This window comes from Bos mutus, chromosome 6 (assembly GCF_027580195.1).
Source record: "Bos mutus isolate GX-2022 chromosome 6, NWIPB_WYAK_1.1, whole genome shotgun sequence".
In the NCBI taxonomy this organism is placed as follows: Eukaryota; Metazoa; Chordata; class Mammalia; order Artiodactyla; family Bovidae; genus Bos; species Bos mutus.
Window position 1 is genome coordinate 61467679 of NC_091622.1, and position 16889 is coordinate 61484567.

At 41.2% G+C, this 16889-nt stretch overlaps 1 protein-coding gene and 1 long non-coding RNA gene across 5 annotated transcripts in view; one reads left to right on the plus strand and one right to left on the minus strand.

The window, feature by feature from the left end:
- ATP8A1 (ATPase phospholipid transporting 8A1) overlaps nt 1–851 on the minus strand; it is a 236490-nt gene extending 235639 nt beyond the window's left edge. For all 4 annotated transcript variants that reach the window (XM_070372338.1, XM_005908123.3, XM_005908124.3 and 1 more), the window contains exon 1: nt 474–851. In XM_070372338.1, coding sequence (XP_070228439.1) covers nt 474–522 — 49 coding nt within the window. In that variant the 5' untranslated portion in view covers nt 523–851. The remainder of the gene's footprint in view (nt 1–473) is intronic.
- A 336-nt stretch (nt 852–1187) lies between these two features.
- Nucleotides 1188–16889, plus strand: part of LOC138988303 (uncharacterized) — a 103872-nt gene continuing 88170 nt past the window's right edge. The window contains exons 1-2 of the long non-coding RNA XR_011464616.1: nt 1188–1486; nt 2429–2496. This is a non-coding gene — a long non-coding RNA (uncharacterized lncRNA). The remainder of the gene's footprint in view (nt 1487–2428; nt 2497–16889) is intronic.

Here is a 16889-nt window from a genome sequence, read left to right on the forward strand (position 1 = left end):
GAGGATCAAACGATCTTGCATCCTGGGAAAGGCAATTTCAGTTCTCGGGGTGTCGTGATGTGGGGGCTGCACAAAGGTGGGCGGCGGGTTGGGGATCTGCAGCCCTAGAATGGAGAAGCAGAGTGGAGACCTAGAGGTTTGTGCGATACTGGGGAGGGAGGTGGGCAGGGCGAGAGCGCAGAGACCGAACAGTCACGCTGCGGCGTATAAAGAGCCGTGGGGATCCCACCGAGGACAACAATTTCGGGGCTCTGCAGCCGCGAAGGGGTCTGAGAGGGCGCCGAAGACAGTTCAGGGAGAAGGGTTCGCCAGGGACCAGGCACAACAGCCAGACATTCCTGGGGGAAGGGGTGGGACGGGCATCTCTTCCCCGACATACACAGACACACACTCACACCGCCCCACTCTCGGCTGGCTCCGAGTCGCCTCCGCGCGCGCTCCGCACCCAGCCCGGCGCTGCGGCGGCCACTTACCCTCGGCTCGGGACCGGATCTCCGACACGGTCCTCCGCATGGTGGGCATCGCAGCAGCCGCCGCAGGTGGGTCCTTAAACCAGACCCTGCACCTGTCACGGCGCCGAGCGGGCGAGGAATCTGCCTTTCCTGCGCCGAGCGATCAGCAGCCGCGCGGGCCCTGCCGGCCACCCAGGGCAGCGCCTCTGCCGGGAAAGGCCGTCGCACACCTGCGGAAGGAGGAAGAGACCACGAAGGTGTCAGTGTCCGCAGAGCCCAGCGAGATCTGCCAGCAGCCGCGCAGGGGGCGGCTCGGCGAGGGGCGGAGCTTGGGCCCCGGCGCTGGCGCCGGGGGAGGGGTCGTCGGGGCGCGCGCTCACTCGCTCCCGCGGCAGCGCGGCGGAGAAGGCGGGAGAAGGGTAGGGTGAGACCTGGCGGAGCCTTTTGTCGCCCCGCCCCGCTTTGGACTGTACCACCTGCGGGGCCCGACCGGGGAGCTGAGGGTTTACTCCACCCCGGGCGCCCTCTTTCCACCCCGTGACTTCGGCTTTTCCTGTCCTTCCTTAGTAGCTTTCAGATTTTTCCAAGCCTTGGCCAAAGAGAAAGGCTGCTCTGGCTCCTTCATCCTTGCAAATACTCTTTGCCACCCTCTGGTTTTAATAACAGTGGGGTCGCCCGTGGTCCGGAGAGTGGGTTTGGGTCTGAGTAGGCAGGAGAGAGGCTAAAGGCGAGAAAGGAATTGGGCGCCCATGGCTAACCTCCAACCTGAGCGTTGGAAGGGGTCTGCGTGCTCGCCGCCTGGGTGGAATTTTAGCCTCCCTCACCGCCAGCAGCCCTCGCGGCCCAAGTCGCACCTGCTCTGTCGTCTGGTTCACAAGCAACAGGCTCTGAGGCCGGGGTCCCTGGGCGCTGATGGCTCCTCCTCCCTACGGTGCTCCAGGCCGGCCTGCCAGTGGCCGGGTGCCTCTCGCTAATGCGTGTTCTGCAGCCTGACAAAGCTCTGGACTTGGCATAAAATCCAACTATTGGGCCAGGTGCTTCAAAACAGGACTTTTTTGGTTTGAGTTTTTTTTTTTTTTTTTTAGTCAAACCTTCAGGAAGTTGGGAGCAGTCGTTTTACCCAAAAAAGGGAAGAGACATCCAAATATACAATCCATGAGTACATTAAATTTTATTTTGCTCCATATTCTAGAAATCATCAACTCAGTGGACATGAGTTTGAGTAAGCCCCAGGAGATAGTGAAGGACAGGGAAGCCTGGCATGCTGCAGTCTATGGGGTTGCAAATCGTCAGACACGAATTAGCAACTGAACAAATCCTAGAAATAATCGTAACCTCATTACCTTTTATTTTATATACAGAGATCTGTATTAACAAGTTATCAAAAGAAGTGTGATATTTATTGCTGATTTCATCTTTTAGATGTAAGGTTTTGTATAGATTATGGTGAGCAGCTAAAATGGCAAGAAAGGAATAAATTGTTAGAAGCTCCTTGCCCTCTTCTTCCAGCACTGGGTGGAAGAGGGCTTTACATGGAGTATTCTACTGTAAATTACTTTCAGGTCCTGAAGGGAGAGATCTGGAAAGGTCTAAACAGAGATATAAGTGATTATTCCCAAGCCTTAAGAAAAAAGAAAATAAAACTCTGCTCATAGCATCATATCTCTATTTGTGGTATTTCTTCTGCCTCCTGCAGGTAGCATTTGCTAATCAGAGCCCTACCTTTCCTTAATTCTGAATCAGGCAGTCAACGCATATTTGTGAAGAACTCATTCTAGTTGTCTCTGATTCAGAGACTGGGGTTAGAACAAAGAAAATATAATTCCAGTGTTCATGAAACATTGCAGGGTAGAGCAGGACTCAAAGGTGTCTTTTTCAGTGATGGTGTTGATCTGCAAGTATGGTCTTCTAAAAGTAAGAAATGAGCACACAGCCTTTTTAGGACAGTTAACCCTGGCCCTTCTTACTCTTTCCAGGTCCAAGATCTTGTATAAAGGCGACTTCCCCTGTCTCAGTGAACACAAATCTGAAAAAAATTGAAAAGGTAAGTACAACAAGGGAATAGTTTAAAAAAAGAAAGAAAGAAAGAAAAATCAGTTCTAGAAGTTAGTGAACAGAAACCTGAGAAGAGGCAGTGCTTTTGTGATTACTGATTTAGGTGTAATTTTATATAAAGCCAGGACCAGTTTTAGTCAAAAATAGTGCACAGCAACATAATAGTATTTGATTTATGAGCAATAACCTTTGTAATTCCTATGCACCACCAAATGAAGTTCAGTTCTTATTTGTAAATAAGTTCCAGAGATTACCTCTGTTTTCTGTAGAACAATCTGTTTTATATATGTCTGTGTGTATGTGTGCTTCCTCTTAACAACCCATAAGCAAAGTCGATATGGGAAATAAGTCTTTCATACAGAGAGGAACATTGCATGACCTGGTCAATAGCTTACCATGTGTCTTTTCCCAAGTTATGCTATCACTTTACCCATAATAGCAAGATTACCCTACCTAACTCATTTCTGTACAATTCATTTCTGATTACTAGACATTAAACATGTTTTTATTGGTTCACAACCCTGATTGAAGTTCAATATTGTACTAACGGCATATTTGTGTATGTGCATTCAGCCACTCAGTCATGTCCAACTCTTTGTGACCCCATGGACTGCAGCATGACAGGCCTCCCTGTCCCTCACCATCTCCTGGAGTTTGCCTAAGTTCATGTCCATTGCATTGGTGATGCCATCCAGCCATCTCGTCCTCTAATGTCTTTCTCCTTCTGCCTTCAATCTTTCCCAGCAGTGGGGTCTTTTCCAATGAATCAGCTCTTTGCTCAGTTCAGTTCCTTTGCTCAGTCATGTCCAACTCCTTGTGATCCCATGGACTGAAGCACACCAGGCTTCCCTGTCCATCACCAACTCCCAGAGCTTACTCAAACTCATGTCCTCTGAGTTAGTGATGCCATCCAACCATCTTATCCTCTGTCATTCCCTTCTCCTGCCTTCAATCTTTCACAACATCAGGGTCTTTTCAAATGAGTCAGTTCTTCACATCAGGTGGGCAAAATATTGGAGTTTCAGCTTCAGCATCAGTCCTTCCAGTGAATATTCAGGATTGATTTTCTTTAGAATTGACTGGTTGATCTCCTTGCTGTCCAAGGGACTCTCAAGAGTCTTCTCCAACACCACAGTTCAAAAGCATCAATTCTTCAGCACTCAGCTTTCTTTATGGTCCAGCTCTCACATCCATACATGACTACTGGAAAAGCCATAGCTTTGACTAGACAGACCTTTGTGGTAAAGTAATGTCTCTGCTTTTTAGTATGCTATTTAGGTTGGTCATAACTTTTCTTCCAAGGAGCAAGCGTCTTTTAATTTCATGGCTGCAGTCACCATCTGCAGTGATTTTAGAACCCAAGAAAAGAAAATCTGTCACTGTTTCCATTGTTTCCCCATCTATTTACCAAGAAGTGATGGGACCAGATGCCATGATCTTAGTTTTCGAATGTTGAGTTTTAAGCCAGTTTTTTCACTCTCCTCTTTCACCTTCATCAAGAGGCTTCTTAGTGCCTCTTCACTTTTTGCCATAAAGGTGGTTTCATCTGCATGTCTGAGGTTATTGATATTTCTCCCAGCAATCTTGATTCCAGATTGTGCTTCCTCCAGTCTGGCATTTCATATGATATACTCTGCATAAAAGTTAAATAAGCAAAGTGACAGTATACAGCCTTGACATACTCCTTTCCCAATTTGGAACCAGTCTGTTGTTCCATGTCTGGTTCTAACTGTTGCTTCTTGACCTGCATGCAGATTGTTCAGGAGGCAGGTCAGGTGGTGTATTCCCATCTCTTTAAGAATTTTCCACTTTGTTGTGATCCACACAGTCAAACACTTTGGCATACTCAATAAAGCAGAAGTAGATGTTTTTCTGAAACTCTCTTGCTTTTTCTTTAATCCACTGGATGTTGGCAGTTTGATCTCTGGTTCCTTTGCCTTTTCTAAATCCAGTTTGAACATCTGGAAGTTCTCCATTCATGTACTGTCCAAGCCTAGTTTGGAGAATTTTGAGCATTACTTGGCTAGTGTGTGAGATGAATGCAATTGTGCAGTAGTTTGAACATTCTTTGGCATTGCCTTTCTTTGGAATTGGAATGAAACTGGATCTTCAGCTTCAGCATCAGTCCTTGTATTCAGGGTTGATTTCCTTTAAGATTGACTGGTTTGATCTCCTTGCTGTCAAAGGGACTCTCAGGAGTCTTTTCCAGCACCACATTTCGAAGGCACGAGTTCTTTGATGCTCTACCTTCTTTGCGGTCTGCCTCTCACAACGGAAAATCGCCACTGGAAAGCCATAGCCTTGATTATATGGATCTTTGTCAGCAGAGTGATGTCTCTGCTTTTCAACACACTGTCTTGGTTTGTCATAGTTTTCCCACCAAAAAGATGTTCTTAGGAACACTGAGAATTAAGGATTTGCCCTACTTGGGAGGAACTCATAACTAACTAGGCAACAGAGGCATGCTCACTAACTTATACTTCATAATATACCTAAAAGTGCTTTGGGAACTCATGGCCTGAAGGTAGTTGGAGATGTTCCTGTGAACCCTGCTTCAGATTGAGAAGGAGGAATGCAAAGTTGAATACTAAACTACCATGGAATACAGATGCTGGACAGGGCTGGCTGTTATACTCTAAATCCTTTTGGAAAAATACAAAATAATTGGGTAAATTAGACTTAACATTTAGATAATTATTTCTTTTTTGGGGTATTAGTTCTAGAAGGTCTTGTAGGTCTTCCCAGAACCATTCAACTTCAGCTTATTCAGAGTTACTGGTTGGGGCATAGACTTGGATTACCATGATATTGAATGGTTTGCCTTGGAAATGAACAGAGATCATTCTGTTGTTTTTTGAGATTGCATCCAAGTACTGCATTTTGGAGTCTTTTGTTGACTATGATGGCTACTCCATTTCTTCTAAGGGATTCTTGCCCACAGTAGTAGATATAATGGTCATCTGAGTTAAAGTCACCTATTCCAGTCCATTTTAGTTTGCTGATTCCTAAAATGTCAACGATCACTCTTGCCATCTCCTGTTCAACCACTTCCAATTTGCCTTGATTCATGGACCTAATATTCCAGGTTCTATGCAGTATTGCTTTTTACAGCATTGGACCTTGCTTCTATCACCAGTCACATCCACAGCTGGGTGTTGTTTTTACTTTGGCTCCGTCTCTTCATTCTTGGAGAAGACTCTTGAGAGTCCCTTGGACAGCAGGGAGATCCGACCAGTCCATCCTAAAAGAAATCAGTCCTGAATATTCATTGGAAGGACTGATGTTGAAGCTGAAACTCCAATACTTTGGCCACTTGATGCAAAGAACTGACTCGTTGGAAAAGACCCTGATGCTGGAAAAGATTGAAGGTGGGAAAAGAAGGGGATGACAGAGGATGAGATGGTTGTTGGCATCACTGACTCAATGGACATGAGTTTGAGTAAACTCTGGGAGATGTTGTGGACAGGGAGGCCTGGTGTGCTACAGTCCATGGGGCTGCAAAAAGTCAGACATGACTGAGCAACTGAACTGAATTATTTCTTTTACTTTAAAATGGAGGTTAAGATATATCACAAAATTCTGTCTAGTCAGAAACCACCTGATTATTGTAAGAAAATATCTTGTTACCTTTGGTACATAGTTGATATATTGATTCACTGGATGGTGAAGATATTATTATGGTTAAGATATTATTATGATATTATTATGGCATGGTTAAGATATTGTGTTAATTGGAATTTATGTTATTGGACTTGAAAGCCCTTTTCCTCAAAGCTTCCCATCTTGATTGCTGTTTTTCTGTCACCATCCCTTACATGCATCAATAGCACTCCAATGCACTAATATGTTCTTTAAGCACAGTTTTAAAAATATGTCTTACTTCAAGCCATGTTTCGTCTCCATCTCTGCTGCTCTTATACAGGCCACCATCATCACGCCCCTATAGTAGTCTCCTACTGATTTCCTTGCTTTTACTTGTCACCCATTCATAGTTATTATTTTAAAACAAATTAAAAATTTTAATTCCTTTGAAACACGAATTTATGTCATGTCTTCAGACTTCAGTGGCTTCCAATAGCACTTGGAATGAAACTCAGGCCTTGTCTGCCTCTCAGGCTCATCTCCTTCTACCTCTTATTTGGTCATTTGGGCTCAGGTTATTCAATTCCCGCCCCCCTCCCTCTAGCCCCACCATAGCTGGTATTGAACATGTTCCCCAGTGCCAGCCACCATCACATTGCCTTAGTCTGTTTTCCTCCTAGCACTTATCTCTGAAGTTTTCTTGTTTGTTGGTTTCCCTGCTTATGATAAATAGGCGTTGCTCTATTCTCTTATTTATCACAGTTTGTCTAACTGTAAGAACACTGCCTGTCTGTCATGTGGCTCAGGATCAACAAATATTTGTGGAATGAATGAATGTGCTGGAAAATGTGTGTACTGTGAATGATCTGGTTCCCTAACATTGGAGACTGGAAATAAGTCAAAGAATAGGTAGTATTTTATTTGAATAGGTAATAAATTATACCCTTCACAAGCATATATACTGGAATATATTACTTTGTCATGAAATGATTTAGAACATATTTGCTCTGACGTACTTGACACCAGAAAACATTTCTGAATACTATATTGACCTTTGTTAAAAGCAAGTGATCAAAATTTTAAAACAGTAGACTGATTGGAGTAGCTTGTTCTTGCTGGACTGAGTAACAAAACCCATATAACACTAAGATGTACATTACTCCTGTTTAAATGAAATAAAATTTAAAATATAAATTTGTTTTATATAAAAAGACTCAATAGAAAAAATTTTTGAATATTCTCTGGTACACTTAAATTAGTGTTTGATTCACATGTAATTTTTTGGAAAAAAACATTTACTTACTGAATTTTTTCTCAAAAAGTAAATGAGCATTCAAGACAAAACAGGCCTTGTATTGAGATCTTGAATTCAAGCTTATTTCAAACTGATAAGAGGTTGATTAAATGGCCTGATTTCTACTTTAAAAATTTCTATCTTTCAAGAGCCAGGAAGTGAAAATTAATGTTTAATTTAGGAGTAGTGTTTCTTTTCCAAAAGTTAACAAATTTCCAATAATGCTGAGCGTTTATAAAATATTATTGTCAAATATACTTCGTTGATAATACATTTAGAGTGGCATTTTTGTAAATTCTGACATTTTAAAAAAGCAGCTTTATTGAAGTGTAATTGACCCACAATGAGCTTAATGTGTTTAAAGTGTAGAATTTGACAAGTTTGAGCATACATATGGACACCTATGAAGCCATCACCACATTCAATTTAATAAACATATCCATTACTTCCAGAAATTTCCTACTGCCCCTTGGTATGGTTGTTATGTATAACTAGAGATATATGCATGCTTTCTCTTCATGCATTCAGTGCAGTTAATTGAGTGCCCACCATGTTCTAGATACTGAGCTGGGTATTTAAGATTGAATGGTCAGCTAAACCAATAGGTTCTAGATCCAAGAAAACTTATGATCAAATAATTATGTTCAGTTCAGCTCAGTCACTCAGTCGTGTCCAACTCTTTGCGACCCCATAGACCGCAGCACGCCAGCCCTCCCTATCCATCACCAACTCCCGGAGTCCACCCAAACCCATGTCCATTGAGTCGGTGATGCCATCCAACCATCTCATCCTCTGTCATCCCCTTCTCCTCCTGCCTTCAGTCTTTCCCAGCATCAGGGTCTTTTCAAATGAGTCAACTCTTTGCATCAGGTGGCCAAAGTACTGGAGTTTCAGATTCAACATCAGTCCTTCCAATGAACACCCAGGACTGAATTCCTTTAGGATGGACTGGTTGGATCTCCTTGCAGTCCAAGGGACTCTCAAGAGTCTTCTTCAACACCACAGTTCAAAAGCATCAATTCTTCGGCACTCAGCTTTCTTTATACCCCAACTCTCACATCCATACATGACCACTGGAAAAACCATAGCCTTGACTAGACGGACCTTTGTTGACAAAGTAATGTCCCTGCTTTTTAATATGCTGTCTAGGTTGGTCATAAGTTTTCTTCCAAGGAGTAAGCGTCTTTTAATTTCATGGCTGCAATCACCATCTGCAGTGATTTTGGAGCCCCCAGAAATAAAGTCTGCCACTGTTTCCCCATCTATGTACCTTTGTTATATATCTGAAAATATACATAAAATTTTTGTTTCTACTGGATGTTATGGTTTTTATCTTGAAAATGGTATCATATTTCTTATGTGAAAAGGATAGCCAATGAAGACAAGAAATTTTATTATAATTTATTTCTTTGATTTACCAGAAAGTCAATATCAGAAATGAAAAAACTCCTAGGAAAATCTCAATTTCTTTTTCTTGCCATGTCATATTAGGTGTTATTTCAAGGGAGGAAAGGTGATAATAATGAAGTAAAAGTATTGAAAGATAGGAATGTTTACTAAAATTTGAATATAGCTATAAATGAGATAAATAATTATGATTATGTAATATAATTTTTAGTTCCATCACTTTTAATTTGGAAAGAATGCCAGCCTTAAATAAGATGGTTTCCTGATGAATTGAAATAAGCCATAGCTTTCAAATATGAAATATTATATTTGCCAATTGTACTTGGGCTTCTTGGATGATATATCCTCTGCTCAGGTTCATGACTCACGGCAGTGTTTAGCAGATATATTGGAAAATCACAATGTTGTTGTTTTCCCTCTGACCCTAAAAATTCTCAGAAACAACATTTGCTGGAAAGAGGAATCGTTTATCACTGTAGATTCTTGCCAACTCTGAACTGTGAGGAAATCTACCAAATGGAGAAAGAATCAATAGTTAACCTAGGATTATATTTTGGTATTCATCCCAAAGGGAGAAGCCAGGGGGGGAAACACTGTAAAGAAAACGCATAAAGAAGGTAAACCAGCTGTAGATTCAGAGCTTGTGGCAGCTGAACACATCAGAGGCAAGAGCACAGTGAGCCTGTGCCAAGGCTGAGCGCAGAGGCTTGGACCGCTTGGGGAAATCTGCTTGCTTCTTCCAGTCCTAAAATGTCAGCCCCTCTTCTCTGCCTGTGTTCTCTTATCTATTTTTCATTTTGTCTGACCTCTTGAAAGTTGACCTTTGCCTGTTAAATGGAACCTCTTTCTTCCTGCTCCTAAGCCTTTCTATTCTAACTCCAGCTTGCCTCCTAGGCTTTTAGCAGCTTTATATCATCTAATTGAAGCAGCGATGATCTGTTGCCTACATAGCCCCTCAAAGTTTGCAATGCTTGTTGCTTTGAACCTGTGACTAGATCTGGCATCTTTTGGCTTCTCCTCAGTTGCGCTTTGTGTGTGTTGTGTTAATTTCTGTTGTACAGAAAAGTGATTCTGTTATATATTATATATATATATATATATATAAACATATATATATATATCTTTTAAAAAAATTTTTTTCATTATGGCTTATCACAGGATATTGATTGTAGTTCCCTGTACTATATAGTACAGGTAGGACCTCGTGGTTTACTTGTTCTATACATAATAGCTTATATCAGCTAATCCTAGCCTCTCACTCCATCCCTCCCCAACCTCCTCCCGCTTGGCAACCCCAAATTTGTTCTCTCTCTCCAGGAGTCTCCTGACTCACTCCTGATCTGATCTAAAATAACAGTGAAAGAGGAAAAGGGAACCTGTAGGTTGAGAAATACTGAGAAATAAAATTGAATCTGAGGGAGAAATATCAATAACTTCAGAAATGCAGATGACACCACCCTTTTTATGGCAGAAGGTGAAGAGGAACTAAGGAGCCTTTTGATGAAGATGAAAGAGGAGAGAGAAAAAGCTGGCTTAAAACTCAACATTCAAAAAACAAAGATCATGGCATCCAGTCCCATCACTTCTTGGCAAATAGATGGGGAAATAATGGAAACAGTGACACATTTTCTTTTCCTGGGCTCCAAAATCAGTGCAGATATGACTGCAGCAATGAAATTAAAAGACACTTGCTCCTTGGAAGAAAAGCTATGACCAACCTAGACAGCATATTAAAAAGCAGAGACATTACTTTGCCAACAAAGGTCCATCTAGTCAAAGCTATGGTTTTTCCAGTGGTCACGTATGGATGTGAGTGTTGGACTATAAAGAAAGATGAGTGCCAAAGAGTTGATGCTTTTGAGCTGTGGTGTTGGAGAAGACTTTTGAGAGTCCCTTGGACAGCAAGGAGATCAAACCAGTCAACTCTAAAGGAAATCAACCGTGAATATTAATTGGAGGGACTGATGTTGAGGCTGAAACGCCAATACTTTGGGCACCTGACGCGAAGAGCCAACTCATCAGAAAAGATCCTAATGCTGGGAAAGGTTGAGTGCCAGAGGAGAAGGGGGTGACAGAGAATGAGATGGTTGGGTGGCATCACTGACTCAATGGAGATGAGTTTGAGCAGGCTCTGGGAATTGGTGATGGACAGGGAAGCCTGGTGTGCTGCAGTCCTTGGTGTTGCAAAGAGTCAGACATGACTGAGCTACTGAGCAACAGCAAATGGAAACCAAAATTATGGAGGACCGTGCAAATAAGCAGAGGTGTTGGAATGAATCATGTGTTCGTGCTCAGTTGCTAGTCGTGCCCAACTCTTTGCAACCCCCTGGGACTGTAGCTCTCCAGACTTCTCTGTCCGTGGGATTTTCAAGGCAAGAATACTGGACTGGGTAGCCATTTCCTCCTCCAGGGGATCGTCCCAACCCAGAATTGAACATGCATCTCCTGCATTGGTAGGTGGACTCTTTACCACTGAGCCACCTGGAAAGCCCCATCAAGCTGAAGGGGAGGCAGGTAAATTTAACTTTTATTTAGGCAGCAGTGTACCTATGTTTTTTTTCAAATTGTGTTTTTAAATATTTATAAGGAAAAAGAAATAGAGTTTGCTTCATTTTAAAAAACAGGCTTGATGAAGTAGCTTTTAAATTCTGGAGCTTAGCAAAGAATTTATTAAATACTAATTGAACATAATATTGAATTGAGCACAGTAGAAACTAGACAGATTAATTTGATAATGTAGTAACTTAGGTATTAAGCTGACTTTTTGTTTGAAAGAAATAAAATGTAAACATTTATATACAAACATATTGGACAACCTAGAAAAAGTGGATAAATTCATAACATAAATACCACTTACCAAGACAGAATCATAATAAAATAGAAATCTGAACAAACTGATTATTAGCAAGAAAGATTGAATCAATAATAAAAAACCTCCAAACAATCAAAAGTTCAGTACCAAACAGCAAGGCTGGTGAATTTTACCAAATATTCGAAAAAGCACTGATACTAATTGTTCTCAAACTCTTCCAAAATATAAAAGAGGGAGACTCTTCTACACATATTTTATGAAGCCAAAGTTCAGTTCATTTCAGTCTCTCAGTCATGTCCAACTATTTGCGACCCCATGGACTGCAGCACGCCAGGCCTCCCTGTGCATCACCAACTCCGAGAGTTTACCGAAACTCATGTCCATTGAGTCGGTGATGCCATGCAACCGTCTCATCCTCTGTTGTCCCCTTCTCCTGCCTTCAATCTTTCGCAGCATCAGGGTCTTTTCAAATGAGTCAGCTCTTCGCATCAGTTGGCCAAAGTATTAGAATTTCAGATTCAGCATCAGTCCTTCCAGTGAACACTCAGGACTGATCTCCTTTAGGATGGACTGGTTGGATCTTGCAGTCCAAGGGACTCTCAAGAGGCTTCTTCAACACCACAGTTCAAAAGCATCAATTCTTCGGCACTCAGCTTTCTTCATAGTCCGACTCTCACATCCATACATGAGCACTGGAAAAACCATAGCCTTGACTTGACAGACCTTTGTTGGCAAAGTAATGTCTCTGCTTTTGAATATGCTATCTAGGTTAGTCATAACTTTTCTTCCAAGGAGTAAGCGTCTTTTAATTTCATGGCTGCAATCACCATCTGCAGTGATTTTGGAGCCCCCCAAAATAATGTCAGCCACTGTTTCCACTGTTTCCCCATCTATTTGCCATGACTAATGGGACCGGATGCCATGATCTTAGTTTTCTGAATGTTGAGCTTTAAGCCAACTTTTTCATTCTCCTCTTTCACTTTCATCAAGAGGCTTTTTAGTTCTTCTTCACTTTCTGCCATAAGGGTGGTGTCATCTGCATCTTTGAGGTTATTGATATTTCTCCTGGCTGTCTTGACTCCAGCTTGTGCTTCATCTAGCCCAGGGTTTCTCAAGATGTACTCTGCATATAAGTTAAATAAGCAGGATGACAATATACAGCCTTGACGTACTCCTTTTTATTTGGAACCAGTCTGTTGTTCCATGTCCAGTTCTAACTGTTGCTTCCTGACCTGCATACAGGTTTCTCAAGAGGCAGGTCAGGTGGTCTGGTATTCCCATCTCTTTCAGAATTTTCCACAGTTTATTGTGATCCACACAGTCAAAGGCTTTGGCGTGGTCAATAAAGCAGAAATAGATGTTTTTCTGGAACTCTTGCTTTTTTGATGATCTAGCGGATGTTGGCAATTTGATCTCTGGTTCCTTTGCCTTTTCTAAAACCAGCTTAAACATCTCTAAATTCACACTTCATGTATTCCTGAAACCTGGCTTGGAGAATTTTGAGCATTACCTTGCTAGTGTGTGAATAGAGTGCAATTGGGTGGTAGTTTGAGCATTCTTTGGCATTGCCTTTCTTTGGGATTGGAATGAAAACTGACCTTTTCCAGTCCTGTGGCCACTGCTGAGTTTTCCAAACTCACTGACATGTTGAGTACACCACTTTCACAGCATCATCTTTTAGGATTTGAAATAGCTCAACTGGAATTCCATCACCTCCACTAGCTTTGTTCATAGTGATGTTTCCTAAGGCCCACTTGACTTCACATTCCAGAATGTCTGGGTCTAGGTGAGTGGTCACACCATTGTGATTATTTGGGTTGTGAAGATCTTTTTTGTATAGTTCTTCTGTATATTCTTGCCACCTCTTCTTGATATCTTCTCCTTCTGTTAGGTCCATACAATTTCTGTCCTTTATTGAGCCCATCTTTGCATGAAATGTTCCCTTGGTATCTCCAATTTTCTTGAAGAGATCTCTAGTCTTCCCCATTCTATTGTTTTCCTCTGTTTCTTTGCACTGGTCACTGAGTAAGGCTTTCTTATCTCTCCTTGATATTCTTTGGAACTCTGAATTCAAATGGATATATCTTTCCTTTTCTCCTTTGCCTTTTGTGTCTTTTCTTTCCTCAGTTATTTGTAAGGCCTCCTCAGACAACCATTTTGCATATTTGCCTTTCTTTTTCTTGGGGATGGTCTTGATCCCTGTCTCCTGTAAAATGTCACGAATCTCCGTCCATAGTTCATCAGGCACTCTCTCTAGATCTAGTCCCTTAAATCTATTTCTCACTTCCACTGTATAATCATAAGGGATTTGATTTAAGTCATACCTGAATGGTCTAATGGTTTTCTGTACTTTGTTCAATTTAAGTCTGAATTTGGCAATAAGGAGTTCATGATCTGAGCCACAGTCAGCTCCTGGTCTTGTTTTTGTTGACTGTATAGAGCTTCTCCATCTTTGGCTGCAAAGAATATAATCAGTCTGATTTCGGTGTTGACCATCTGGTGATGTCTATGTGTAGAGTCTTCTCTGGTGTTGTTGGAAGATGGTGTTTGCTATGACCAGTGCATTCTCTTGGCAAAAGTCTATTAGCCTTTGCCCTGCTTCATTCTGTACTCCAAGGCCTAATTTGCCTGTTCATCCAGATGTTTCTTGACTTCTTACTTTTGCATTCCAGTCCCCTGTAATGAAAAGGACGTCTTTTTTGGGTGTTAGTTCTAAAAGGTCTTGTAGGTCTTCATAGAACTGTTCAACTTCAGCTTCTTTAGCATTACTGGTCGCTCATATACTTGAATTACCTTGATATTGAATGGTTTGCCTTGGAAATGAACAGAGATCATTCTGTTGTTTTTGAGATTGCATCCAAGTACTGCATTTTGGACTCTCTTGTTCACTATGATGGCTACTCCATTTCTTCTAAGGGATTCTTGCCCACAGTAGTAGATATAATGGTGATCTGAGTTACATTCACCCATTCCAATCCGTTTTAGTTCGCTGATTCCTAAAATGTCAACGTTCAGTCTTGCCGTTTACTTTTCAACCACTTTCAATTTGCCTTGATTCGTGGACATTCCAGGTTCTATGCAATATTGCTGTTTACAGCATTGGACCTTGCTTCTATCACCAGTCACATCCACAACTGGTTGTTGTTTTTGCTTTGGCTTCATCTCTTCATTTTTTCTGGAGTTATTTCTCCACAGATCTTCAGTAGCATATTGGGCACCTACCAACCTGGGGAGTTCATCTTTCTGTGTCCTATCTTTTTGTCTTTTCATACTGTTCATGGGGTTCTCAAGGCAAGAATACTGAAGTGGTTTGCCATTCCCTTCTCCAGTGGACCACATTCTGTCAGACCTCTCCACCATGACCCGTCCGTCTTTGGTGGCCCCACACGGCATGGCTTAGTTTCATTGAGTTAGACAAGGATGTAGTCTGTGTATTCAGATTGGCCTGTTGTCTGTGATTGTGATTTCAGTCTGTCTGCCCTCTGATGCCTTCTCTCAGTGCCTACCATCTTGCTGGAGTTTCTCTTACCTTTGACGTGGGGTCTCTCTTCACGGCTGCTCCAGCAAAGTGCAGCTGCTGCTCCTTACCTTGGATGCGGAGTATCTCATGACAGCCACTGCTACTGACCTTGGACATGGGGTATCTCCTCTTGGCTGCTCCCCACTCCAGCGCCGTGCAGCCCCCACTCCCCGCTACAGCACTGCATAGCCAAAGTTACCCTGATACCAAATCTGAACAAGGATGCCACAGAAAAGAAAATCATAGGTCAATATATTTGCTGAACACATATGCAGAAATCCTCAGCAAAATATTAGCATAAAAATGTTAGCATTCTGAATTCAGTAATACATTACAAGGATGATACATCATGATCAAATGGGATTTATTCCACAGATATAAAAAGCTTTAACAACTGAAAATCAATCAATGTGGTATACTGTATCAACAAAATGAAGGCTAAAAATCATGATCATCTCAATGGATTCAGAAAAAGCATTTGACAAAATTTAACGTCCTTTTATGATAGAAACTTTCAACAAACTGGGTATAGAGAGAACATACCTCAACATGATAAAGACCATATATGACAGGCAACAGCTGATAACATACTCAGCAGTGAAAAGCTGAGAGTTTCCGAGCTAAAATCTGGAACCAAACAATGCTGTCCACTCTTAACACTTTTATTCAAGATAGTGTTCGAAGCCAGAGCAGTTAAGCAAGAAAAAGAACTAAAAGGCATCCAAATAGGAAAGGAAGAAGTAAAACAGTATTTGCAGACAACATGATATCATATATGGGAACCTCTGAAGACTCCATCAAAAAGTGTTAGAACTAGTAAATGAATTCAGTAAAGTTGCAGGATACAAAATAAACACACACAAATACTGTTTCATTTCTTTACACTAATAATAATCTATCAGAAAAAGAAGTTAAGAAAACAATTACAATTCTATCAGAATAAAACTCCTAGGAATAAATCTCATTAAGGAGGTGAAATACCTGTGAATTAAAAACTGCTGCTGCTGCTTAGTTGCGCTAGTCATGTCTGACTCTGTGCGACTGTGTGGACTGCAGCCTGCAGGGCTCCTCTGTCCATGGGATTCTCTAGGCAAGAGTACTGGAGTGGGTATTGAAAACTACAAGTTATTAATGAAAGATATTGAAGAAGACCTATATAAATGGAAAAAAACTTTTCATGTTCTTGGATTGGAAGGACTAATATTGTTAAATTGTCTGTAATATTCAAAGCAAAATACAGATTCAGTACAGTCTCTATCAAAATCCAATTGTACATTTCAAAGAGATAGAAAAAATGATCCTAACATTTGTGTGGAACCTCAAAAGACCCTGAATAGCCAAAACAATCTTGAAAAAGAAGAACAAAACTGGATTGACTTCAAACCGAATTATAGTAATTAAAACAGTATGGTATCAGCATAAAAACAGACAGATAGGTCAATAGAACAAAACAGAGAACCTAGAAATAAGCTCACACATATATGGTTAATTTATGATAAAGGAACCAAGAATATACCATAAGGAAAAAACAATCTCTTTAATAAATGATGTTTAAAAATTGGACAGCCACTTGTAAAAGAGTGAAACTGGATCAGTGTCTTATACCATACACAAAATTTGACTCAAAATGAATTGAGCATAAGACCTGGACTGATAAAACTCATAGAAGAAATTACAGGCAGTAAGCTCCTTGATGTAGGTCCTGGCAATAAATTTTTTTGAATCTGACTCCAAAAGCAAAAGCAACAAAAGCAAAAATAAATAAGT